The 25,997-nt window shown below is 37.4% G+C and overlaps 1 protein-coding gene across 1 annotated transcript in view; it reads right to left on the bottom strand.

Moving 5' to 3' along the window:
• Positions 1-363: 363 nt before the first annotated feature.
• Positions 364-25,997, bottom strand: part of LOC130153782 (collagen alpha-1(XXVIII) chain-like) — a 34,260-nt gene continuing 8,626 nt past the window's right edge. Inside the window, exons 9-35 of the mRNA XM_056349096.1 lie at positions 25,841-25,885; positions 25,136-25,189; positions 24,013-24,081; positions 23,254-23,322; positions 21,285-21,353; positions 19,044-19,112; positions 18,532-18,600; positions 18,372-18,440; positions 17,148-17,216; positions 15,864-15,935; positions 15,209-15,277; positions 14,157-14,228; positions 13,204-13,272; positions 12,703-12,771; positions 10,629-10,697; positions 9,441-9,509; positions 8,700-8,768; positions 8,011-8,079; positions 7,255-7,323; positions 6,334-6,414; positions 5,493-5,528; positions 4,344-4,380; positions 3,659-4,216; positions 2,788-3,029; positions 2,106-2,196; positions 1,932-2,021; positions 364-575 (exon numbers count right to left, since the gene is read on the bottom strand). Of these exons, the coding sequence (XP_056205071.1) occupies positions 364-575; positions 1,932-2,021; positions 2,106-2,196; positions 2,788-3,029; positions 3,659-4,216; positions 4,344-4,380; positions 5,493-5,528; positions 6,334-6,414; positions 7,255-7,323; positions 8,011-8,079; positions 8,700-8,768; positions 9,441-9,509; positions 10,629-10,697; positions 12,703-12,771; positions 13,204-13,272; positions 14,157-14,228; positions 15,209-15,277; positions 15,864-15,935; positions 17,148-17,216; positions 18,372-18,440; positions 18,532-18,600; positions 19,044-19,112; positions 21,285-21,353; positions 23,254-23,322; positions 24,013-24,081; positions 25,136-25,189; positions 25,841-25,885 (2,625 nt within the window). The remainder of the gene's footprint in view (positions 576-1,931; positions 2,022-2,105; positions 2,197-2,787; positions 3,030-3,658; positions 4,217-4,343; positions 4,381-5,492; positions 5,529-6,333; positions 6,415-7,254; positions 7,324-8,010; positions 8,080-8,699; positions 8,769-9,440; positions 9,510-10,628; positions 10,698-12,702; positions 12,772-13,203; positions 13,273-14,156; positions 14,229-15,208; positions 15,278-15,863; positions 15,936-17,147; positions 17,217-18,371; positions 18,441-18,531; positions 18,601-19,043; positions 19,113-21,284; positions 21,354-23,253; positions 23,323-24,012; positions 24,082-25,135; positions 25,190-25,840; positions 25,886-25,997) is intronic.

Consider the following 25,997-nt stretch of genomic DNA (forward strand, 5'->3'; position numbering starts at 1 on the left):
AAAAAGTGAAGTCTTCATTGCAGAATCCATGCCAAATATCAGATTTCTGTAACAGAAAAGAAATTACATCATTTTAATGACAAAAGATTGCTTTCCAAAGCCATATATAAAATGAGGTATAGCTAGTGATTGTAAATGGTAGTATTTAAAGATCTAGGTGAAGGAAGGGCAATTACTATGGCAAATGCTATACTGGTCTTACTATACCTTAGTAAAACAGAAATTTTGTACTCTTAATACCGTTGAAAAAGATGTTATTTTGTTACATAAGGACTACATCATACAATATATGCAAGAAGAATTAAAGTGAGCTGGATACTTGATGATAAATCCAAACAATCAATAGTTTCAACTTGCTCATTATTAATGTAGAGATAAATCCCTACCTCCAGAAAAAAGTACACAAGCATCTCTACATTCCTCTTCACTGTCAAAGCGGTTTGCATTTCCACTGCAGCCACCGTACCAAAACTGAGCACAGGCATTGGCCTGTTTATCATAATACCATTTTATGATATAAACACGGCATGGCCCTTGATCCAGCCTCAACTTGCACCGGAGGTCCAGGATACTTTCTAAAATAAAGAGAGAGAAAAAGGAATAGAAACAATTCAGTTTGTAAAAGTCAATTGTATTGTATAGATTTTAACTTTTAAACACTATTTTATTTAGGTTTTTTTCTGCTAATGTTATACAGCAATTTAAGATTCACTTCTAAAGATGCTAGCTTTGAAGGCAAGTTAAAAATGCACCTTAGGAGGTCAAGTAAACTATTCCTTTACTGGCATAGTTCTAGTAACTCCAGAAATATTAGTATTCTGGCTCTACATACCAGAAGAGGAAACAATATGAATCCGATAACTTTGAAATCGAATTATCAGCAACTATTCTTGTGAGCAATCCAAAACTGTAAGCCAAAGAGGTGTAAGCTAGTTGCACCTGCTATTTTCCAACAAGTATGACTGTCATCCTTCTGCAGTACGTTGCTTCAGCACATTAGTTCTCATCGTGGTGGGGGGGAAGAGGCATTAGAACAGTAAGAAGAATATAAAAACTTCAGTCTTTTGTAAGATGTTTATGCTACTTACCTAATACAATGGTAGTAATTATGTACATACTAGTTAAGTTTGGATATAAAGCTTGTTGGTCTAATGATTCCTACAGATACACATTAGAGGACTGGGACATACAATCTAGTCTCACTCACTTTAACCATGAAATAGAAAATACTTTTCCTTCAAGTTTCATATTGTGACATCAATATTCTGTCTTTGGCAACCGGTATCTTGACACGTTAAAAAAAAAAAAAAAGTTCTTGCCAGAGACAGAGTAATAGTCATGCCCATGTTCCCATGAAGCATGGGAACATGTTTCCCATCATAATACATTATTACTGAAACTCAAAGTGTGAATCCCACAAATGATGAACAGAATACATTTGGACATTTCATGTTAAAAGAATCAATTCTTTGAGCAGTCAGCTAACTACTTTCCCTCAAATGACTAAACACCCTTTTTTTCATATTTTTCCTCTGAAGGAGAAATCTATTTTTTCTGTCCAATTCTGAAATCATTATCTTCTCTGAAGCCTCCCATCTCCATAGACTGCCCCTTCTTGGCTGACGAATTACCTGCTCATTGGCCCACCTCAGCTACCACTGTGTTCTCTTTTTGATGCCATTTATGACCTCTCAGATTATAGCTGACCTTGCTTCTCCTGTAAGTGGATGAGTGGGATTTGGAATTTGGGAAGACAAGAACTGGTGAACAGGCTGTACGAGAACGCAACTAGATGTTACAAAATCGTGAAATGGATTCTTCTCCAAAGCATGGGCTCATGAAATCTTCAGAGAGTGGAACAAAATTTTTCTGATTTAAAGCCTATTGAAAAGCTAGTATCAGGGCAATGCAAAACTAGTTACATCTATAACCTGGTCTTGGTGTGAGCCCTGCAGTTGAAAGAGATGATGTCGTCACTTTATCTGATGATGATGGTTTTGATGGCAGTAATGATGCCACAGCTGTAGGTGAAAAGAAGCAGGATGAGACGCTGATTTTTGATCAGCCAAAAATAAAGATGAAGAAATGAATGATGGTAAAAATACCTCTAGTGTCCACTGTTGGCAAGGATGACTGTTCCTCCTCCTCTTGTTCCTCTTCATAGGCTTCATATACTACCACAGGAGGTGCTTTGGTCTGAAATAAGCATTTGATTTTCTTTGCTTTTCAGATATTGTGAAGTGTCTCAAAATGAACAAGCCCTTCACCACTTAGAGGTTTTTGTAATGTTTTTCCTTTCCATTTACCCTGACTTCAGTGATAAGAATCAGGATTTTAGCCTCATCTGGTGGTTTACCAAGAAGGTTATCAATCTTAAACCTGGGAAATATACTTTTTTCAGTTGACCTTTACAGAATTTTATTTAAAAACTTCAAAATATGGACTACAATTGAGTTCAATTACTATTCTTAGACTTAATTATTACAGTGTAATTGCATTTTTATAAGATTATGTTTCACACTGTGGCACAAATATTACTGTATTAAACACAGGAATAATAATCCTTGTAACAGTATCAGGAATAAATTATAGCCATTAGATAACTGCCTGCGTGTAACGTCAGAACTTTTACTTGGAACAGCCAGCTCTGAGCATACCAAGGTAAAGGAGCTATTACAGTACCTGTCCTGTAGAAAAGTAGGAGGAAGTTACATATTACAGGGAAGGTTATATATATATATTTATGTATAAAACTTTTGCTCATTAAAACCTGCTGAATTTTCGTACCGGAGCTAATCGCTGAGGAAGATCACCAAGTCTTGGAAGACTTTCTACTGTAGATACTCCAGGTGTCTGTACGGAAAGTGACTGTCTATTAGCATTGTTGTTCTGAAGTATGTGATGTAAGGAACCTGAAGATACTGAATGGAAAGATGGTCCATTTATGCTTGCACCATTTCCATTACGGTTGTATATTAAGGTACCATGTTCATCTTCACAAAATTGGTTGACTAATTTGGACTCAAGAGCTGTTTAAAAAAAGAAGTAAAAAAATAATCATACTGAGAAATTAAATGTATTTCTAAAATTTGAATTATTTATATATGTAAATAATACACATGCAATCCCATACTCCTTTGCTTTTAAGAAGATTATTCCAGGCTTTCTGGACTTGTCATAAATCTGCCAGCCTGTAAGTCCTCTACACAGTAAAAAATACAATGAACTCACCTAAAGGTGTTCATCTAAGCTTAGCAACAACTGCTGGTTGGTAGTGGGAAAATAACTGCTTACCTTGCTCGTGTAAATAACCCAATGAAAATGGACTATTTCCCAATGGAATTCCCCAGTGGGTTTGACTCTGGTTTCCAGTGCAGCAGATTTACAGTGCATGAGCACTTACCCAGCTTAGAAAGCTAGTTTAAGCAGCTGTTTTCCTACATATAGGTGACATCTCCCCATTGGCATGATGAATCATTGCCCTCTAATGTGACTCCTTAAAAGAAGGGAATCTGTATGTCTAGGTTCCTATTACTTTACACCTCGTGACTAATCCTGATCAGCATCAAAACATATCCACAAAGATAATGCTTTCCCCACCCCACCCTGTTTTGAGAGGCATCAGATACAATGCAGGATAAAACTGCAGTGAACGCACCTGGAAGGGTATTAAAGTCATCAATGAGATACATGTGCTCTCTGTCTGGGTCTGAAGCAATCAGATTTAGTTCACGCACAAACTCAACCTGTGTTGGATCTGAAGTATTTACGATTCCTATTGCATACATTTCGATGTTCGCTGCATGAGCCTCTCGAACGGCAATATCTAGTTTTACAGCTTCTCTCTTGTCTGCTTGGCCATCTGTTAGCACAATAGCTACTTTTCGCACTCCTGTTCGAGCACCAAAAAATCCTTCCTGGGTTGCTTTACGGATAGCAGTTCCTGTGTAAGTGCCTTCTCCCATGTATTGCATTTTTCTAATTGCTTGCTTAACATCCTGTTGAGTTGTATACTTGTTGAGACCAAATTCTAGCCGAACTTCTAAACTGTATAACACAAGGCCAATTCTGGTAGCATTTCTGCCTACAGTTACTCGGTCTACTAAAGCAGTTACAAAGTCCTTGATAATCTCAAAATTTTCTGGTCCCACACTCTCAGAACTGTCAATCACAAACACAAGCTCCATAGGAATTTCCTTACATTTAATACCGCAACCTGCAAAGGAAAAAATAAAAAAACCCAGATCATGATGGCTTGAATTGGTATCATTTTAGAAAGGAGAATAATGGCAATGTAATGAAGAAAAATAGAATCTGAAATTAAAATTTCCCTGAGTACTTACCACATATCTCTTTAATTAATTTAATTATATCTTCTCTCTGCATATGAAAAAATTAAATATGAAAATATTTTACAATTTCTCTCTTTCAAATGAAGTATAATATTGACGCTACCAAAGATTTTGTTTATAATGTTTATCTATATCCTACAGGGATTTACAAAAAAGTCTTACTATTTTAACTTTCAAACCTGACCTTCCAAGCTTGGAATGAGTCCCACATTTTACAATGAACTTTTTTATATAGCATATAAGAATCATTGACTTGACAACACAGTAATGGCTCTATTTAAAACAATTGACCACTGTCATTGTAAAGACTGTTTGTGAAGATCTGCTTCTCATTAAAACCCATTTGTATTTTAGCATCTGAATAATATGAATATCCCTTTAAAATGTATTGAGAGTGGAGAAGTAGACCCAGCTTCAGGAAGCGTATTGCTTGTAGTGAGCTGGCATATGACAGAGCTCACCAACACAGAATGTGATTGGGATTTGTGAACCCTAGTGTACCTGGCCCACTGTACTACCCAGCTTTCAGCAGCCAAAAAAAAAGCTGCTGCCTTTAGAGCTGTCTATTCAGAGAAGTGATAGCTTCTGTGACATGAAAACAATGTACTTCTCATTATTAGAGCAATCATTTGTTATGTTTTTTTGAAGTGCATGACAGGACTCATTTGGCATTGAGTCAGTCTTTCAAATACAATCTTTGCTAGCACTGCTCTGCTTCCATCATAACCCTCATGCATGACATGCTTTACTGAATTTGGCTCTAGTGCAGTTCAGGCTTAGCAGAAATACAATTAAGTTTATAGCATGATAGACCGTGACAGGTTTGAAGATCTTTGCTCTTTAGACTCTTAAATAGTTTAAGAAGAAAACTTTCCTGCAGCAGGTGCACACCTGGGTTGTCTAATACTAACTGTGAAGGAACACATAGCAGAAAAATACCTAAAATCAGCATGAACTTTAAATTCCATTTCAGCATAAAGTTGATGAGAAAAAGTCAGAAACTTTTGCATGGTTTCTTTCTATATTATTAATGAGACCACTTCTAGTCAGAGAGCTTATTTCAAAATAACTGACATTTCATCTGATAGTATCTTGTTTGTCTCTTGCCATAATGAGATTTAAATAATGGAATTTGCTTACTGTTAGGCCTTGTTCTCCCTTTGGTCCAGTTTTGCCCTGTAACAGTGATTGTTAATTAAGCTACCAAAATTAGTAACATTGCAATTCAGAATATTACTTCATCAATTCCATTGTTATAATAATATTTGGCCAGTAAGAACTTTGGATAGAAAAGGTAGTGTTCTTGTGATATTATCTTGTGCATGCAGTATCTACAGCCTTCTAAGGTGGTGGTGTTTTTATGGGAATTGAATAACCTCAAGTCTCCCACTGGATCACTGATTGTCAGTTTACATTAGAAAGGGAGAATCTGTGCAAAGCTTTCTTGTCTACCATGTTGTGTTTGTTTCTTTTCTCAAGATACTGTATGCCTGCCTGACACCCTGGAATAATCAGAATTCTGCTTCATCATATGTGAGTCTAATAAGGCCAGGGCAAGAAGGGCAATGGTGTTTATGTATCCCTACTTAATAGTATGCAAATGTCAGAACAGGACATCACATTTTCCTTTCCAGCTTTTGGGGACCTAGCCATCAGCAGAAGTTCCCATTTTGCCTCCCTTCATCTGGTTATCAGCTCTGAGGGAAAGCCTGAGCTACAATTACTTGGGAGCCATAGAATAGAATTGCATAGTTTTATCTTAAAACATGGCAGTTGTCTTTCACTGCCTTAAGAAAGAAAACACATCTGTGGCAAGTAGGCTATTCAGCATGGAAATGTCTTCTTTATGCTTGTAAAGGTTTTCATCGTTTCAGTTTCTTAAGTATTTCAGATTATATGTAGTTAAATACTAAGAACAAACAACCCACCTTTATTTTTAAGCAGTTTGAGAAACCAGACATGATAAACTTGAGTTACTCACAGGTTCTCCAGATAAACCGGGGTCGCCCACATCACCTTTTTCTCCTTTTTTCCCCTTTTCCCCTGTAGCTCCTCGATCCCCCTTTAAAACCATGGGGGTAAGCAGACAGAAAGTATACGTCAGTTTTTATTACACTTTTCACATTTTTCTCTAGCTGCCTTTTTCGATTTTACCTTCAGCTTCTGACTTGGGTTAGAAATCTTTGTTAGAGATCATTGAAGTCAATTGGTATTTGTGAATTTATTGAATAACTCATAGTACTAGCTAAGCATTTTTATGGGAAAAAATAGCAGAAGCAGTTTGAACAACGAACCATCTCAAACAAGTCCCTGCAGACAGCGGGGTTTCATGGGATATTGCATGATGGATACTATTATCTGTGTCTGAGAAAAATAAGGTAACAGTAGGGAAATTGAGAAGAAAGACAAGGATGTAGTTGCAATGAATAATGGGGATATCACTCTGAGAAATCTTTTGGCCCAGAAAAGGAATATCAAACAGATGAATTAGTGCCTCCTGGTTTGATTTTTAATGGGCTGTGGGACTTTGTACAGCCTTTCTGAGACTATGTGAACATACCCAAAAACTGATCCCAACACACATTTCTCTTTTTCTTAACATTGATGTAGACCCCAAATTTTGCATAGTGGGTGGGTAAAAGAAAGGCAGTGGTATTAAATCTAATATCTATGTTTCTTCTAATTGCAGTAGAAGACAAGTCTCATATGATAGTAAAAAAAAGCAACACTGAAAGAAATGCTGCTATAAAAAGCTAAACCAATCATGTGAATGACTGCAGTTTTCCCAAATCCCCATTCCCTTTTCACTGAATTAACATGCTTTCAGTGAAAGCTGACTGTAATGAGCATTTCAGTATGTTGGCTTTGGTCTAGGATATTATCTTTGATTGAGATATCATACCTTCTGTCCCAAAAGCCCTTCTCCAGTGGGGCCTCGTGGTCCTGGCATTCCTTGAATTCCTTGTTCCCCCTAATGATGATCCAGGTAGAGACATTAACCCTTGGCAATCATTTGTCATGCATTAATTTTAAATGTTGAAAGAGAAAGTGTTTCAAACTGCATTTTAACAAGTGTCTTGGGGCATTCAACGGCAATGTAGTAGCTAGCTTATATTTCTCAAATACTTCATTGGTATAAAGATACATAATATTGAAAAAATGCATGATCATTATTGGTTCTAATTCTCCTTTCTATCACATTTCATTCCTTGTCATTCCCCTTTTTTTATTTTTGTTTTTTGAGTCTGTATCATCTGATCTATGCTTTGGGTAAAAGTGCATATTACAGGGAAAAAATAATATTACACAGATTTAGGATGGAGACTTTCTCTACCGTAGGTGGTAGTTCATAGAACTACTTCAGACTGTCTCCATGGACATGAGAGTTGGGGAAGAGGGAATGGTATTTTTAATTTTGAAAGGCTATCTTTCACTGATAGAAAATGCCTCTGCTGCCTCCTCCCTCCATACAGACACCCTTGGGCTTGTTTACAGCAGTAGAGGTAGAACAGACTTCGTTGGTGCCCATGTTATCCTTCTTATTTTCTAGCCTGAGGCTTTCCTCATAGAAGAAACAATGTGAAATCTCCTTAACAATGTGATGATCAGGCAGACCACCCAACACAGGTTATATGTTGAAGACACTGAGTCTTTTTACCTTAATTCCTTGAATACCTTCACCAGGAGGTCCCAAAGAGCCAGGTGGCCCTGGGCGTCCAATGGTCCCCTAGAGAGAAACCCTGCATACATTAAATACAATATTCACAATAAACATGTACAATAAATTGTTATACCATCATGTAATTTCCTGTCCATCCTCTACCAAATTGATGTCTTTTTATAAGTAGTAAAGATAAAATTGCTTTAGCTGGCAAAGACTCTTTTTATCCTTTATCAGGTTATTACAATCCAGTTTATACTTCAAAGGAGTCACTCAGGGCTTAATGCTCATTGAACATGAATCGTCTTGCTGAGATATACATTGTATTGAATCTGACCAATGCTATGTCTGATGAAATTTTTGCTACTCAACTGCAGCTAATGTCTGCAGAATCCCGAAGTTTTGTCACTGGTCTTCACTGCAGGATTGTCACTTTATCATTCATTGTATGCAACAGGAAGAAGGCCATGGTTTATGGCTAGTCACCAGAAACATTTTTTGTTTTCTACAAAATAAAGACACTGTATTCCTTAGTTATCTTATTTGTCAGATTAGTTGTTTCCAGTGAAGAGTGAAGACAGAAAACATACAGATGTGTTTGCAGGATCACATACTTTTATACTATAGGGGTTTTTTTCTTTTTTAGAAATGAGACAGTGGGAGACATAATTGTTTAAATGGCTTACTTTTGGTCCTGGCAGGCCTTCTCCTGGGGGACCAGGGAGACCAGTTGGTCCTCTACTGCCAGGATCACCCTGAAGGTCAATAGGTTAAAAAATAAGTAGTGCACACTGAAGTTTATCTGTAGAATTCCCAGCATCTGTTGTACTCAAATGGGACAAAGAGAATTATTGAACAGCACAGTGCAATGTTAACCCATGAATACTGCAGGTAGGGCAAGGAAGTTATTTGGGATAAACAGTGACTAGTGGTCTAAACGTATTCAAGACATGTACAGTCAATTATGCAATAGTTACACAGGAATGACAATTGCTATATCATAAAATGAACTCCAGGGTTCCCAGACCAAAATGTTTTTGCTTGCTGCCTGTCAGTTGAATCAGACTCCATATTCATGTTGGTACTGTTCTAGCTTTTTTCCTATCAGTGCTTTCAGACAGCTAGGGTTTTGAGGTGAGTGGAAAAAAGATGTACATCCTTTGAAGAGACATTAAGCATATTTAAATAGCTGTGGTCAGTCCTTCAATTGCCTGTATAATTCCAATAATCCTGCGATCAGCATCAGAATGAGTTCTGAAGTGAAGCTTGAAGGTTTTCTATGGCATCTACCTTTTATATACTGACAAGTAAATTAAAGCTGGATTAAAAAGGTATTCTGACTGTGACCTATAGGTAGGAATTATATCTGCATGAAGTGGAGTACACACATGCTTTTGCTTTTCCAGAAGTTAAGTGTAAGGACCTACCTTAGGTCCTGGTAGTCCAACTCCCTCTGGGCCTTGTTCACCAGGAATCCCAGGAAGGCCTGGCAAGCCCTGAAATTATACGTGCAGAAAGAATACTAATTTGATTTATGACTATATTGACTACATTCTTTTGTTAGCATTAATATGGTAGCATCTTGAATATATTGTCTCTTAGTGGGATCACTGTGGTCTACAATTGGTTAAATTCTACTCTGAGAAGCCAGAAGTGGTGTCAGTGTCAGTGGCATTTGCATGTGTGTTGCATGTCATGAAGGAGGCTTGTATGAGTTTGAAGGCAGAGGAGTCTAATCCGGAGGGGCAGGTGCAGCAGCAGTTCTGCATTGGATTGCACAAAAATATCAGGATGTATTAAAAAAAAAAATCCAATTTCCATTTTGACATTCATTAATTTTTATTCCTCAGTGTGGCAATTGCGTGCACTTTTACTGTCTTTAGCACAGCTAAATGCTAGTATATCACCAAACTCCCTGACCCTAGTCAGCAAGCTTCCTGGGACTTCCTCACTGCACAGGCATGCAGGGCTGGTGGAGCACAATGTTGGGCAGACTAGGTAATGTGAGGCCAGTGCTGCATACATGCGCAAGGAAGGGAGAGGAAGGAGTCTTCTCTCTTTGTATCCTTTTTGCAGGGATTGGTCGTATCTACCAGTAAAGACCTCTGTAAAGGGCTGTAAAGTAGATCAAGCAATTCTTTGCCACACCTTCAACAAACTGATGAAAGAACTGAGGATGGTTTGTTCTTCTGGCTCTTTGGACAGTAGTTGCTTTTTTAGTGGTTCTGGAATGTACAGCTGCTTAGCTGGGCTATATTGTCCTGTTTGGGAAAAAATTTTGTATGGCTGGGCAGAAGACAGCATCCTACACCAAGATATTGAAGGAACTGATTGAAACATCAGTGATATTGCATTTAAAAAAAAAAAAAAGCCCCACTTGGAATATGTTACGTTGTGCAATCAGAAGTAGTTGGAAGACATAAAAAGTCATGGACTAATCCAGAGGGAGATTTCTTTTTCCTTCTATGCTGAAATGCATTTCCACAGTTGAGGAGCCTTTTTTAGGCTTTTAGACCAGCAAATCTTTCCTAGCATGTCAGCCATGGAAGTGAATAATGTTGGTGTAGCACCTATTTGTTCCCAATTCAAGTAAAAAAAAATGTCTATAAACTTACAGGTGGGCCGGGATAACCATCTCCTTTTGGCCCAAAGGGCCCAGGTGGTCCTGGAATACCTCGGTCACCCTGATGAAGGCAGGAAAAACAGCTGAGGTGAATGCCAATAGAATTGCTAGCAGGAAATTTCCCATTAAAGTGAAACTTCTTTAGCAAATATACTGTAAGTTGTTTTTATCTGTCTATCTGCTAATGTATTTTACTATAGGATTTATTATTGTAGGTTATTAATCCTGGGATAAAACTGGGTTATTTAATAGTCCTGAGGATTTACAGGCCCCTTCACTTCTAAGTCACTGATTTGAATATTTTTCAAGAACTCTGTCTGTTGTCATTTGTAGCCTAAATATAAGAAGGAATTACTTCAGTCACATTCCCTGTGTTTTTATCATGATTACTATTATTCCAGCTTTGGGAGAACAAGCCCAAGTTGACAGACAGCTAAAAGTTTAGCATAGGAACTGAATTACTCAGAGGCTACTTTACATAATTCTTATAACTAAAGATAGAGGAACTGCTGCAGAGCATTGGGAAAACTCAGTATAGCTTCTGCACATGCTGTATGTTTGCGTGGTGAGACAAAGGATGTAGGGCAAGGGTTTGTGGTTTGTGTGGCCAATTTAATAATGTTCTTTATCACAAGATTCCTGTTTGTTTTTGTTGTTCCAGAATTGTATTTTCCTGTAATGCTGTGGAACCTCATTAAAGCTATTGAGTATAACAGGAACTTCCTATTGGAGATGTACAATTAAGCTCCTTTCATGGATTCAGATAGCTGGAGTATCTCAGGAACAGATTTACCAGGCAAAGAAAGAGGACTTTAACCCTCCCAGCCATACTGGATGGTGCAGTGAGTTTCTCAGAGTTACATCTGGATTCATGATCAAGATTGTGTTTGTCCCTGTAGCAACCCAAAATAAGGGCAGGCAAAATGGTGACAAGCAAAGACCCATGCAAATATTATTTTAAAAAATGAAGCTGTAAAAGACTTTTCCCTGTACAGCTTAGTGCAGATGTGTGTCTGAGTGTGACGCAACAGCAAAACCACTAATACTGACAAACACAGCAGAAAGTGAACACCACAGTCAGTACACAATATGCAGCATCACTGAATTGAAAGAGGTTTAGGGGCTCAAGGCTGAGGGAGAGACTTGCAACTCAGCAAAGGACCTGCTTCCTGTTGGTTGGTTCTTGTTGGATTCCCACAAATAGGATAACATGTGGTTCTCTGAATTAACTGGTCTGTACCAGAAAAGTATGTGATTCCATCATCATCATCTCCTCCTGATGAAAATAAATTTAAGGATCTTGAAAAACCACTAACTGGTCAAAAAGGGATAGAGATTGTTACACGTTTCTCATGCTTCTGTTACTGTGTTCAATTCACTCCAAAAACAAGGGATTAAGGGCTATACTCAAAAAGTACTGTCAAATTCAGTAAGTTTAAAAAATAAAAGCCAGGGGGCGCAGGATCCAGTTGATTTAGAGAAACACAGGTTTATATGTCCCAGTTTCTTGGTGTTCAGACAAAATTAGCCCTGGAATGAAGAGTGGCTTAAAAAAGTTGAATCTAGGTAACACTGAGTCAACACTACAGCTGTGCTAGACAGAAGTTCTTAGAGATTAGCTACTTGTTCATGTTCTTCTGCCATTATTTAAGGTACCTCTTCTCACATTGCCAGTTTGGCCCATGTCCTGAGATCTTTTTGGAGTCAAAATTAGGAATGAAGCAAAGGAGCCTGGCTGAGAAAAATCAACCGTGCTTGACAGGTAGGCTGTTGTAATCACATAAATTAGCTGTTCTCTCTGTATTCATTCACTCCTCATTGATTAAAACCAGTAATTTTTCACCTGGTTCTCTGCCATGTGAAAGCCTATAGTTTGCAGAGCCTGGATGACTGACCCTCCATGGTTTTCTCACTCTGCAAACCCTTATACTCTGTAAGTGTTGTGTAACATACATATTAAGAACTCTGGAACACTTGGCCATCCTAGGTGATTTGCTGTTGCCTCACTAAAATCCTGCCTTATTTTACAGTTCTATCAGAAACAAGTTTACCAATTTAGGAGCTACCTTTGCCCCAGGAAGCCCAAAACCTGGTTCTCCAATAGGTCCAGCAAGACCAGGTAACCCAATGTCACCCTGCAATGAAGAAAATACATACTCTAGTTATGTATTTTATTAAACACCAATCACAGACTGTGGTTTTGGATTTCTGTTACACAATTTATATATATATATATATATATACACACATGTAATGTAATAGATAATTATATTTACTGCTATTGCAAGCATTAAACACCAAAAGAAGAAGAAAGACAAGTATTTTGATATCCAAGGTTATCCAAAAAAAAGAAGTGAACATAGGTAGGCCACACCTCACGCTGGCATACAGTTAATACCAGGGCATGGTGGTAACTAGACTGGATACAGCCTATAACTCTGTTCATAGAAAAGAAGAAGTTTTAGGTGACCTCATAAGGCTGAAATTATTTACGTGAATAATAGCATGGCCTACTTAAGTTTTCACCCTGTGTTTATAAGCACTAGGAGTTGGAGTGTGCATGTTACCTTTGGTCCAGGCACAGCTCTTCCGGGAGGGCCTGGCATTCCAAGACGTCCTGGCACACCAGGCTCTCCCTGCAGTGAAGGAAGGAGAGCAAAAAATGTGTTTTTCTGAAAGTGAGCATGAGCATCTCATAGAGAAAACATTTATGCAACAATTTATAATATTCCATTAAAATTCTGATAGAATTTCTAATATTTTGTTCTATGTGGAGTGAAATCTAACGATTTGAAGAACTGATAACTAGCATAGTTCTGATTTCTCAATAGAAATGAGATTCTTCTCAGTTGCTGAACAAATATATGTTATTAGAAATCCCTTTCTTAATGTTTTGAGACTTGGTCTAGCACATCCAGCACTCAAGACTTCCTGCCCAGCTGTGTAGGTATACTGAAAACATGTATATTTTTCTGTTAGATTTTTTAAAATGGTCCTTTCAGTGTACTTTTTTACCCCTTATTTTTCCTCTTATGTGGAAATACACACTCTTGAGTGTATAAATAGCAAAAGACTTAATAAGAAACTGGAGGCAAAAACTGGAGTAGTCCTTCTCTTACTTTCAGTGAGTACAGAGTGTTTGAATAGACTCCAAATCCATAAAAGAATATCAGCCATGAGGTAGTGTAAGGGTAAATAAAATACTGTCACATTTGTATATGCCATACATTACACTATCTTCCCAAATATTTCTGCATTAAAATACCAGTATTAGTGTCCCTTAACTTTTTCCAAACTGACAGGGAAGCAATATGGTAAATGCAAAGTTTTTTTTAAAAACCACTTCTAGATGTTTATAGGGATCATGGTGTGTCTTGCTAAGAGAAGCCTTAGCTGAACTTATTTTTTTTCCCCAATTATTTTTTAAGCAAGTTCATTCCAGGACAGTTGTTTTTGAGTTCTAGAACAAAGCAGAGCTTTGGGGGCTATTTTATACACAGAACAGTGGCAATAAACCTACTTTAGCTCCAGCAGGTCCAGGCACACCTGTTGGTCCTGTTAATCCACGTATTCCTCTCTGACCTTGATCTCCCTACAAAAATGGAGAAGACAGGTCACACATGCCAAATAATATTAAAAATGTGTTAACTGGAATTAATTTTAAATACCAGTGAAAGATAATGAAGTTCTGTCTGTGATCAATTGACCACAATGCCTTCTCTGATACATCAGCTTATACTTCTGGACAGAAAAATCTAAGAAGACATAGTGTAAAGTTTATAAAGGGATAACATCTATTTAAACATATTATGTGGCTGTAATAATTTCAACAAAAATTAAACAGCTATGGGTCCAGAATAATCCTGAAAAATTTCCAGTACAGTAATCGATTTTATTGCTGCATCATGTCATCCGCATGTATTCCCTACCAAAGTAATCTGAAAACAAGTGGATGCCTTGATTTTCCTTCCTACACTGTTTTTTTAGCCCTTCCAACTTCTTGCAATTGTAATGCTTAATATATTTATTTCTCTTCTATTGTGACATTTAATCATTTAATCTCTGCATGTTTTGTCCAATGTCTTGGACAATTATTTGAGCAATTTCCAGTGTCTTTATTTCACAGAATACAGATGATGATATAAGAAACCAGAATTACATTTTCATCTCTGTGAATCAGTACAGAAAATCAGTACAAGAGCCAGAACTTAAAAGACTGACGCAGTTGTTCCTACTAAGAGAAGCAGTATTCTCAGTTAGCTCTTTGTGGACTTCTTGGACCAGATACTACCACAGATACTAGAAATTGTGAGCCACTGAACTGTCATTTCCAAGGAAATTAATGTGAAAGATGTCCTGGGTGATCTTTTATTAACTTTTCTATTTAAAAAGTTGTTTTATGCTGAGGCTGAAATAAGCTCTGCCGTTAACCACTTTCAGAAGCACTCATTAACCTATTCCTTGAGTTATGTTTTTTCATTACTTATAATAGACCAAAAAAGAGAGGGCTTTGACAAACCTGTTCCTGGAACATTACAGTTTTGAATGTCACCTTTAGTAAGAAATTCTCACCTTTTCCCCCTGTATTCCAATCCCTGGAGCACCTTCAGGACCTCTAAGACCAGGTAACCCTGGTTCACCCTTAAATAGGAAAATCAAAACAGTGTTTCAGAGTACTGCATAGACATCGTGCTAGATCAATTCTGCATTCACTTGGATAAGCTCATTAAAATCATAGACCTTTTAGAGTCAATAGCAAAACTACCACTGAGGTCAGTGGCCCCAGGATTTTCTTCCCATATTCAGAAGCAACCATTGTAAAACTGTGGGTAGAATGCCTAAAGCAGCATGGTTCCTAGCGATGGTTGAACACTTTAAGTATATGGAGTTTCTGATTGTAGGAAAATACTATAATCAGAAGGCTACAAAAGGTTGTCTGTAGCCATTTTAGTGGTTTCCCTTCTGAGTTGCAGGGCAATTGGCAGATTAAAAAAAAAGCCAACAACTGTAAACAAGATAAGACACCCTCCCACCTAAAAAAAAACAGAAGAAAAAGAAAAGTTTGCCCTGATAAACTATGTTTGTAAGAGAATTTTTTCACTGAAAAATGTGTTACTTTTCTTCTTGTCCATGAACACTCTCTCTTCTAGGTTTGGGTATCAGCACAGGGAGAACAGTAGGAATGCTTGGAGTGAAGCAGGTATGCTGCAGACAGGTATGAACCAACCTTTTGTCCAGGTGCTCCATCTTCTCCTGGAAGACCAGGCAGACCTGCCAGTCCTGAAGGGCCTGGCTCACCCTGACATCAATAAAAAGTAAGTCTTTCTATTAAATGCAGACTTGGTATTATTCTTTCTCTGAATCAAGGAAATCTATTTTTTAAAGTTTACTAAACTCTATACATATTTACAGCAAACATTTATACATATGAACTCAAATCTTGCTGTTTTTTAAAGACAGCTCTCATGTATCTGGAAGTATCCTACCATCTGATTGAACTGTGCATTTTATCTATGCAATTAATATTACTAGCTACTAATCCTTCAGCTCATTCTTAAAAAATAATGCTATCATTTCATTAAGTGGCAATATTTGAAGTAAATATCAGATAGAGCCAACAGTGACATGATGATTGACAACTTGCTGGTGAGTATCAGTGCAAATCTATTAATGGCTGTGGAATTGTCATTGGCCTGTCAAGAGCCTGACCTGGTTTTAGGTGAAATGGGAACATATGGGGTCAAATGGTTTCACTCAGCATTACCACATTTTATGAAATTAAAGAAAGAAATTGAATAATTTCTCTCCTTTTCCAGCCTCTGTCCCAAATTCCTAACAAACAAGAGCAAAACCAGGACAGCCCTATGCTTTTCCACTATCACAAAAGTAATTTTTCATCTATTCCCATATTTTACGTTAATCTGACTGTTAATGACATAGGGACTAGTTAATATCTTGGTCACTTTAGCACTAATGTAATCTGATTACAGCTTCCTCTCCTCTAAGCAAGTGTGCTTTCTGTCTAGTAGTACAGGTTGTTTCCCATATGGAAGTGTAAGGATGTAGCTGCTGCTCTGTTTACATCCTATCCTGTGTGACAAGAGAAGGAGCTGCACAACAACCACTGTTCAGTGTTTTTATTCACCAACTCTGGCTATAGCTTAGCCTATGCTGGGGACTGCAAGTTCTGACAACTATTTAATATTCTGGATGGTTTTCTGGACAGAGCTGTACATGAGCTGTATGCAACACTGACTTGAGCATGGGCCAGACATGTAGAAATTTTCAGACACAATAAATCTTACTACTTGTGCAGAACTGGTGCATTTAAAATGTTCCTATTTCTGGATGTTATTGAAAGTCCGTGTTAAAAATTTTAAAGACTAAGAATTTAAATTTTATTTCTAAACCTATTTTTAAATGCCTACAGAAAGGATACTGAGGAAACACAAATTTCAAATCCAAATAAATAAATAAATAATAAAAAATAATCCCTCTATTAACAATGTACCTTAGAACCAGGCTCTCCGATACCTCTTTCTCCTGGCACTCCAGTCTCTCCTGGCAAGCCTTGTTCACCCTTAAGTACAAATAATTTTTTAACAGCAATATCATGGAAAAATATAAAAGCATATTCTTGGTTGCTTATATTTAAAGAAAGATTATCGTGATACTGTCCTTAGTATGATGTGTTAAACACTTGGTCACAAAGACTGGGAATCTGCAGTATGTTTTCAGCTGTCACCAAAAAGTTGTTGTTGGAATGTTTAATGCTATCAGTCTACAATTTTATGACCCTCTGCATGTTTCCTGCAAAAGTAGCTGATATTTCAGGAGCATATCTGACATCCACAGACAATTCACCCTTCTCTTTTTTTTACCAGTGGTAAAGCATATTCCTGCACAATCATTTAAAATTTAAGAGGTGATCACTGATACTGCAAAATTCTTTACCTGGCATGGACCTTTGGCTCAGTTACACCTCTAGTTCCTTTATACTATGCTTTAATAGCCTTCAGTCATTCAGAACTTTATTTGTCACCTTGTTCAGAAAATCTATTTAAATCTCCATTCTGAATACTTAAAGGGTGATGTCTTTCATTAACGGTTCTTTATTTTGCAAATCAGTCAAGGCTAAATTATTCTGAGAGTTTTCATTCAGCGAAGAGCAAAGGTACTCTTCATTATACATTGGACCATTCTTAACTGCTAGATACAGTAAATACACAAAGTCAGGTGAGATAACAGGCAGCAGAAGTAACAAGGAAGGCAGACATTTTTTCTGGAATGGAAACAGTACAGTGAGGATAAAAGATCATACTGAAATGTTGGTGGTGTTCTGTGTTAAGTATAACTACTTTTCAGAATTGATTTGCTGCACCTGCACCTGATATGACGAAACTGCAAGTTCAGGGCAGACAACCCTTTCCATGGAAATCTATCAGACAAAGTGCAGTTCACTGTCTGATATGTAGTACCTCAAAGGTTCTGTGGTGAGCCAAGCCAAAACCTAAACAGATATCTATGGCAGTGGTTTATCAAGGCTTTTCAGTGGGGTAGGATCTTCTGTATGGTTTGATTATATTAATAAAGAAAATAATTTCCTGCAGACATGTCAATACTTAGATTGGTGTTCAGCACTTTAAAAAGCATAAAGATAGAGATAGACCATTTCTTAACTAGGAAACAACAGTAAAAACAGCACAGTAGCTTTTACTTCAGAAAATTCCCTCACCTTTGGTCCAGGTACTCCCTGTCCTGGTAGCCCTCTAGAGCCGGGTGGTCCTTTTGGGCCCTCCACTCCCTGAAAAGTTTAGTTAAGTAATTATTAAAAATAAAATATTCTCTGTTTCTACACATTTAAGTGTGGGGTGAGGGAGAAATGAAAAACACACCTTCTCTCCTTGAATTCCAATTCCAGGCAATCCAATTGGCCCAGGTAAACCAGGAGGACCAAATTCACCCTGGCAAACAAAGTACAATTGCTTAGCTGTGTAAAGATACAGAGCAATCTGGGAGAGCTCCTGTGCTAGTACATGTTGGCTTAACGTCTATTGAAGTCAGTGAATCTAGGGATCTGACCTTTTACCTTTCATATGTATGCATTTATTCCCTGCTGGTTCAGTTGCAAAGAACTGCTAGTCTCTTTCCCCCCTTTCTAAACCTTAACTTTCCCTCAGAATCAGGTGCTCTTTTGTAACACTTCCTATTTTAATATGAAGAGATGTTAAAATAGGTTGGGAGAGTTTATTTGGCATAAATCTTTCTAAAAAATACCTTATTATCCAGGGTCTGTTGTGGGTTCTTTGTCTTATTACACCCTTTGTAGTGAGTATCAATCCTGTATTCCCTGTATTACATAGATTTATTGGCACTTTATTAATCCCCTGGTGTATTTACTGCTCACCTTTTCACCTTTTATGCTGATGCCTGGAAGTCCACGAGGGCCTTTTGGTCCATCAAAACCACGGTCTCCCTACATGAAAAAATAATAGGTTGTTAACTGTAGAAACACACAGCTGTTCTCTCCGAAGTAACCTGAAACACTGTTTGCTCTGTCCTCATGAAAACCAAAATGAGAACCAGAAAGTAGCTCCTAGATCTGTTTTCCAGGATACTGAAGAAATCATCTTTTCAAATGAGCTGCTCTATGGTTTGAAATTACTGATGAAAGAGCTGAACAAGCTTCTTTTTATCTTTCTGCCCACCTTGATTGTTTAAGATCCTGTCCTGCTTCCCCTTAAATCAATGGCAAAACCACAACAGATTCAAAAGTCAGTAGGACTGAGTAATGAGACTAACTGAAAGCTGAATTCTGCTTATTTGTCTCATGGGTTAACCTCGTTAAAGTGTGGCAATGGGGATCTGGGTCTCACTAAGAATTTTGCCAGAATAAAGACCAAACTGTATTGTTGTAAAAGTCTATTATAAATGTCATTGTCTTTCTCAATGTTTATTTACAAACCAGTGGTCTTAGGGGAAATGCAGGTTACTAATAAGGACACAAATACTGTGCCTTCTTGTACTTCTGTTAGTAAAACATGTAGAGACAGATCATTAGCTTGTGTAAATTGTCACAGAATCACCCAAGGCAATAAAGTTAGGCCCCAGACAGGTCTTTTCTCTCCCTGGTAACCAATTCCATGATTTGAACTTTGAAACACGTTATATGGATTTCTGTTTAAAATAACATTCTTCACTCCTGATGCTTTAGAACACCTGCCCTCATTTTCCTTTTTACTGAACTGTGAGCTTATAGTAAAAACATTCTGAAGAAAGCAACTGTAGAATTTGCTTAGATTAACAATTCACCTGTTTAAAATGTGTTTAAAACCAGAGAGCTGACATACTTGGCAGCTGTGAATAGCATCAGAGATACGTATAGACACCGTTGACACATACTTGGCTCCAGGTCAGACTTGGCAGTCAATAGTAGTACATTTTTTATAGAATCAAGAGTTTCAATAATGCTGGCAGAAGTCCACTTTAATTATTTTATTCTGTCTATTTTATTTTATTTTATTCTGTCAGTTGCTCAATGGTTTTGGTTAGATTATGCATTCTTCTGTTCTTGTTCCCACTGTGCATTGTTCCTGTGCTTTACTTACAATTTGTAGTGTTTCTTCCTACATGAATGGGTATTTCAGTGGCAATGAAGTGATTTCTAAATGCATTTTCTTAAAATTATTTTTTGTTTGTTTTCATGCGTGAAATCTGCTAAGAAAATACAATACAAGCCATAAACTTGATAGATAATTTTTATAATTCATCATAAAATACATACTGGAAGTTTGAAGATATTATGCTAGCCATAGTAAAATTTAAGCAAATTATTGTTCTACAGTATTGCACTAAGCAAAAAACCTAAGATTTTTAGTAAAGGGACAGTTGGGGCCTAAATCTGTGAAACAATTTTCTGTTTTCCCAGCCAAAACTGACTTGGTGCATGCATAAAAATGAGTGAATCAGTTACTCATTTTAGCTTATGTACAAGCTGTGTCACTTTGTTATTGTAACCAAAGGTCAAAGTGACAGCTGAGCCTGGGAGTTGGTTTTCAGTGGGCAGCAAAAGGAGCTAGCAGTGAGGCTCATGAGTTCATCCAACTCCAAGGTGCAACTACTACTGTTGTTACTTCCACTGAATCTGAAAATTAGTAACAGCAGCTTTCTTTTCCCACAAACTGAATTCAGACTTCTGGTAAAATGCATAAACCAGCAGCTGAGGTATTTAAGTTTAGAAGCCTGTCTTTAGTGACAGCAAAGATCTCTATATATAAGGATTTAGAAAAAAGCAACAACAAAAAGCTACATTTTTTATCTAGGAATCACTTTTATACTATGTTACTTAAAGCCAGATGGTTGAGGCTCCTTTAAGATTATAGCTGAAATTCTTTCCAGGCTTAGATCCCCCAAATCTAGCATCAGGTGAATTAAATATTGGCTTTACAGGCCCCAAAAAGCTAGCTGTGCCTAGAAGTCATGTTTGGACCAACTGAATTCTGTGAAAATATATTGAGTTAATTGATGCCAAATTTTCATACTAAGTTACAAGCTTCTTTCTCAGGTTTCCATCTCTGCTATGGACTTGTTTTGGCATGCGCTTATTTAATGGTGCTGCTCTGGTCTTAAAATGCTTTAACTGCTGTACCTTTGCTCCTGGAAGCCCTTCTCCTGGTGAACCTCTTTCTCCTTGAACACCTTGTGGTCCCTGAGGCCCCTGTTAATATAAGTTTAAAATAGCCTAGAATATGTATTAATCATTCAAATCAACAGCAGCATGTTCTATGACATTGTTGGTTTTAAGCACGTCTTTAAATATTGGTGTAGTTATAACCTGTTAAAAATAATACAGTAATGCGATACAGTAAGTGATGAGCATTCTGGCCTGCAGCAATAACAAGGCAGACAGTTTTACTTTTCTGGTTACTTGCAAATCACAGGCTATGTAGCTGAAATTCCTATTCCTTATACTTTTGAAACTTTAAACTTTAGTTTGGTTTAAAAATTGTTACTAATCCTTATTAATATATCAATAGAATCATGAGAGATGGGGAAGCAGGTTAAAGACAATGCAGAAGAGTACTGAAGAAGCTATAGAGAGATTTGACTGTAGTTGGTGAAGAGAATAATAGCATGCCTGTCTCTTTTTGAAAGTAGATCTGATAGGAGCACAAGGGGCAAGTAGGACAACTAAAACCTTTCACTAAATGCAAGTGCCAAACCTGTGCATATTAAGCCCGCTTCACAGCGTATTCCTGCATCTGTTTTTTTTCCCCTCTGATTTATTCCTTGAGATTAAAAACACATCACAGAATGCTGGTACCTTTTGCTCTGCATAGCCTGAATGTGCTTCTGCTTCTTCAGCATAGAGCTTTAGAATTATGCCTAGTTTTTTGGTAAAGATAATAGCACTGCATTCAGCCATAAAAAGAAAACTCTTTTGAAGCTAATACACTTTGAAGTAAATTTTAAAAATTTAATATAATTTTTAAAATCAGAATCTCTTGGAACACCAGTACAGCTGCTGTGGCTAACAAAGACGCACATCATAAGCACCTCTTCCCTGACAAAGTAGCTCTTCCTCTGTGCTGTTACTGAAGAGACTGAGGAAGCACTACTGCTCCACTTAGACTGACTCTCACCACTGGCCTTATTAGTAATGCTCTTTTCTTTGGGCTCTTCAATGAGAACTCGCTCCTCTCCAATAGCGTATTTTCAAGCAGGTTTGAGATCAGTCAGTTCTGTTACCAAACCATCTTTCTGTTTTTCATGGGAGCACCTCCTTTGAAATGATTATTACAAACATTTCCTTGTCAGTGGGGAAGAGCTACTTGTGAAAAAAACCTGCACAAAATTTCCCTTGTGGTTGCACTAAGGGTCTTTCATCCAGGTAATGAGAAATTAATTTGAGTCTGCTGTATTGTAAATAGCTCAGTAAATGGTGCTGACAATTTAAAAAAAAGCTACCATAAAATTGGTGTACTGATTTTCTGATTTACCACAAAGAGGTTGAATTTACAACTAGCAGGAGTAGGAAGGGAAGGAAAAGAAGGAAAAGACTCCAGAGGCAAGCCTACTATAAATTCTGAAAGTAAAATGTTTTTTTTATTTCTCCCTCTGTTACCTCCAGTAAAGGGAATACTGGTCAAATTGTTTCATGGAACCACTTACGCAGTTTGGATGTCTTTGTGGAGGTTGTTTAGGTATGACTATTTCTAATGTTACAGTGGTTGAAATGGGAGTCTCTCCCTCAAAGCCACACTGATGTTAATGTTCTAAAGATAGCAAAAAGCAGTCAGCTTCGAAGTTACTACATGTGGACTTGAATCTATCAGGGGACAGATCTATTTAAATATTTCTGTCTTTTTGCATAAGGTGTTATTTTTTCATAGCTGTTTAGGAGACTAAGGTAATTAGAAAAGTTAAGGAATTGGAAACATTTCCATTTTATTGAGGGAAATGAAAGTCAGACAATATAGTATATATGAGAGAGAACTAGTGGAAGAAAGAAAAGAGATGGTATCATTTAACACACACATATCCTTTTTTACAGGGAAGCACTGAGAATTTTTCCTTTCTGTCCTGCTTCCCTCTCACCAAATAAAAAATAGACATACCATAAGTCCTGGCTCACCAACTCCAGGTGGGCCTACAGGGCCTGGTCTTCCTGTCAAACCGGTGTCACCCTTCAAACAAAGATGCATTTTGAAAATGCCTGATTTAGGGATTTGTATGTGTGCAGCATATAACAACTCATCAGACATTCTGTGCTTGAAATACTTGATGTAGGAGAATACAGGAATGGCAGAGAAAATGTGAGTGTCCCCAGTCATACAGCATGCAGGGCCCAACAGGCACTGAACTGGCGCAGTGCCACAGCATTAGGGGATAGCCCCAGTTCTGCATTTGAGAGAAGGCAATCTTGAACCTAAATGGTTAATTATTCCCATCATATTCCTACTACACTATGTATCACTTATTGTCCTTTTCCAAGAAGTCAGCATTTCTATCATAGTGCTTCTGTTTTCTTTATGCCAGTTATCCAAACCAACAAGCCTGTTTTTCACAGGATAATTTTTGTTTAAGACTAGGTATGCATTTTTTTTTAGCCTTACACTGCTTGGATTGAGTTAAGACAACTGTAAGAACTACTGTAAAAAAGTTCTTTAAAGTACATACTTAAAATGTACTTCTTTTTTTTTTTTTTTACCTCCAAACAGTTTTGATCAACACACAAAATACCTTTCCAGTACCATAAAAACATCATTTAGAGACTTGAAGTTTCTCATGTACCAGCAAGTATATTATCTCAGCTGTTTCAGTCTTCGTTCTTATCCTATAATACATATCATATAGAAGATGAGAGGTGCTTGTACCTTTGGACCTGGCAGTCCTATTCCAGTCTCTCCAGGCAAGCCAGGTGGCCCAGGGAGACCTCTTTCACCCTTTTCAAAGAATGAAAAAGAAACAATTCTGCTTAAAATGTTTTGTTTCATGTGGGATATAAGAGTTTTGACACTCAAAAGCTCTGTGCCTCACTGTTGGCCAGCAGGCACTCTAAATGTGGTGCAAAGGAGATATCAAAAGAGATACTGTCCTTCATAAACTTATTTACAAGTTTTTCTCCACAGTATTCCTTTCAAGAACCCATTACCCTTGGCTGAATTATTCAGTTTAAGGATTTTCTGAGAAGCAAAGTGTAACTGTGGCCTTAATGAAGTTAAAACAGTTCCCATATTGTCTATAACACCCAGTGGTATTTACATCTTCCATTAGACTACAATGATGTCAATTCATCACAGAACCACAGAATAAATATCAGTATACCTGGAATTTACAATGGAGTGAGAAGAAAACCCAGCAAATCTTAAAGATTTAATAAATGTAAATCATATTTTTCAAACAAACAAACAAACAATATTTTATGTTTACAGAGGGGACTGTATCTTGCAGTGAAACACTGGGTGACTTCTGTGGCCCACCTTCAGAGGGCCCATTGCACCACTGCAAGCCTGTTTCCTGAACTTTACTCATCCTTGTGACTTCAAGGTATCTTCTGCTGAGCATCAGTAAACAGTGGGACTACTAATTTTGAGATATAGAATTCTTCCTGAGAATGTACAGTTTCAAGAGAAGAGTTTGTTTGAGATCCCAAACAGAATTCCTGCTTGGCACTTAGGGGGAGAAAAAAAATAAACTGAAAACTGAAGAAATGCAATGCTTACTGCTGCTAAGTGATACTCTGTGATGCTGCCATAATTTTAACTGTTTGTGAGAAAAGACTGGAGTGTGATTTGGACCTGAATCTAATACAAAGAGCAAATGAAGGCCTTTCTTAGGAACCCTGTAGAGTACAAAGAGTATATGATTTGCTAGCAATGTCACATTAAACTGTATCTCCTACACAAAGGGTATGGGGTATAAAGATAAAAGCATTGTTGTGAGGCTGTAATAATACCTTTTAACATTAAGAAATAGAAGAAATAATGCAGTTCTTGCCTTTGATCCTTGCAGGCCTTCAGGCCCTTGATCTCCGGATTGTCCTTGTGGACCCTATTAAAACAGGAGTGGTTTTAATGAGATTTTTAGGCTTTCAGAACAATGGTAGCTTGAAAAACAATCTCTGATTTGCTGTAGTCTGCATGAAAATATGAGTTACAAACATTTCAGAACTGAAGCTTTTCTTTCTCATGCATGTATAGATTCAGCTACTTAATTCAGTTGGAGCTGGGACTGGTAGTTGCGGGACAGAACTTGGCTCTCCCTTTATCTGAATACAGTTAAAGGCAATCTGCAGTCAAGATTTCCTGAAACAGCTATCATTTGAAACAGCTAAGTTTCTTGGCCTTCAGTCCAGGAGTATTGGGATGAAAAGAGACTGAAGTGTTTACATATACTTCTGTGAGACAATGAAATAGTTAAGACACTGAATGGGAAATGAGTGGTTTTGGTTTTTATGGAACCGTATTTGCTGTGATCTTTGAGACTGAATCAATTATAAGGGTGATTTATTTGTGTAGACTGCTCCTCCAAATTCTTGTTAGTTTTGCTGTTTAAGAGATAGATTTTGGATGCCTTGAACTCAGTGACTCAAAGATTCCATGGCAGTTGTGGTATGATATTATTTCAGAGGTTTTGCTCCCAGGAAACCAGGTACTGTTGTTTTTACAGTTTTGGTGTTTGTTTGTTTGGGTTTTTTTTTACCTGTAGCCCTCTTGTTCCTCTGGGGCCTACCGGACCTTCAGGACCCTGAAAGGCAAGTGAAAGAAGGATACATTTATGTGTAGATTTTGTAAAAAAGACTTCTAAGTAACTTTTTGCTAAGGTATCTGTCCTGGTTTTGGCTGGGATAGAGTTAATT

This window comes from Falco biarmicus, chromosome 8 (assembly GCF_023638135.1).
Source record: "Falco biarmicus isolate bFalBia1 chromosome 8, bFalBia1.pri, whole genome shotgun sequence".
Lineage (NCBI taxonomy): Eukaryota > Metazoa > Chordata > Aves > Falconiformes > Falconidae > Falco > Falco biarmicus.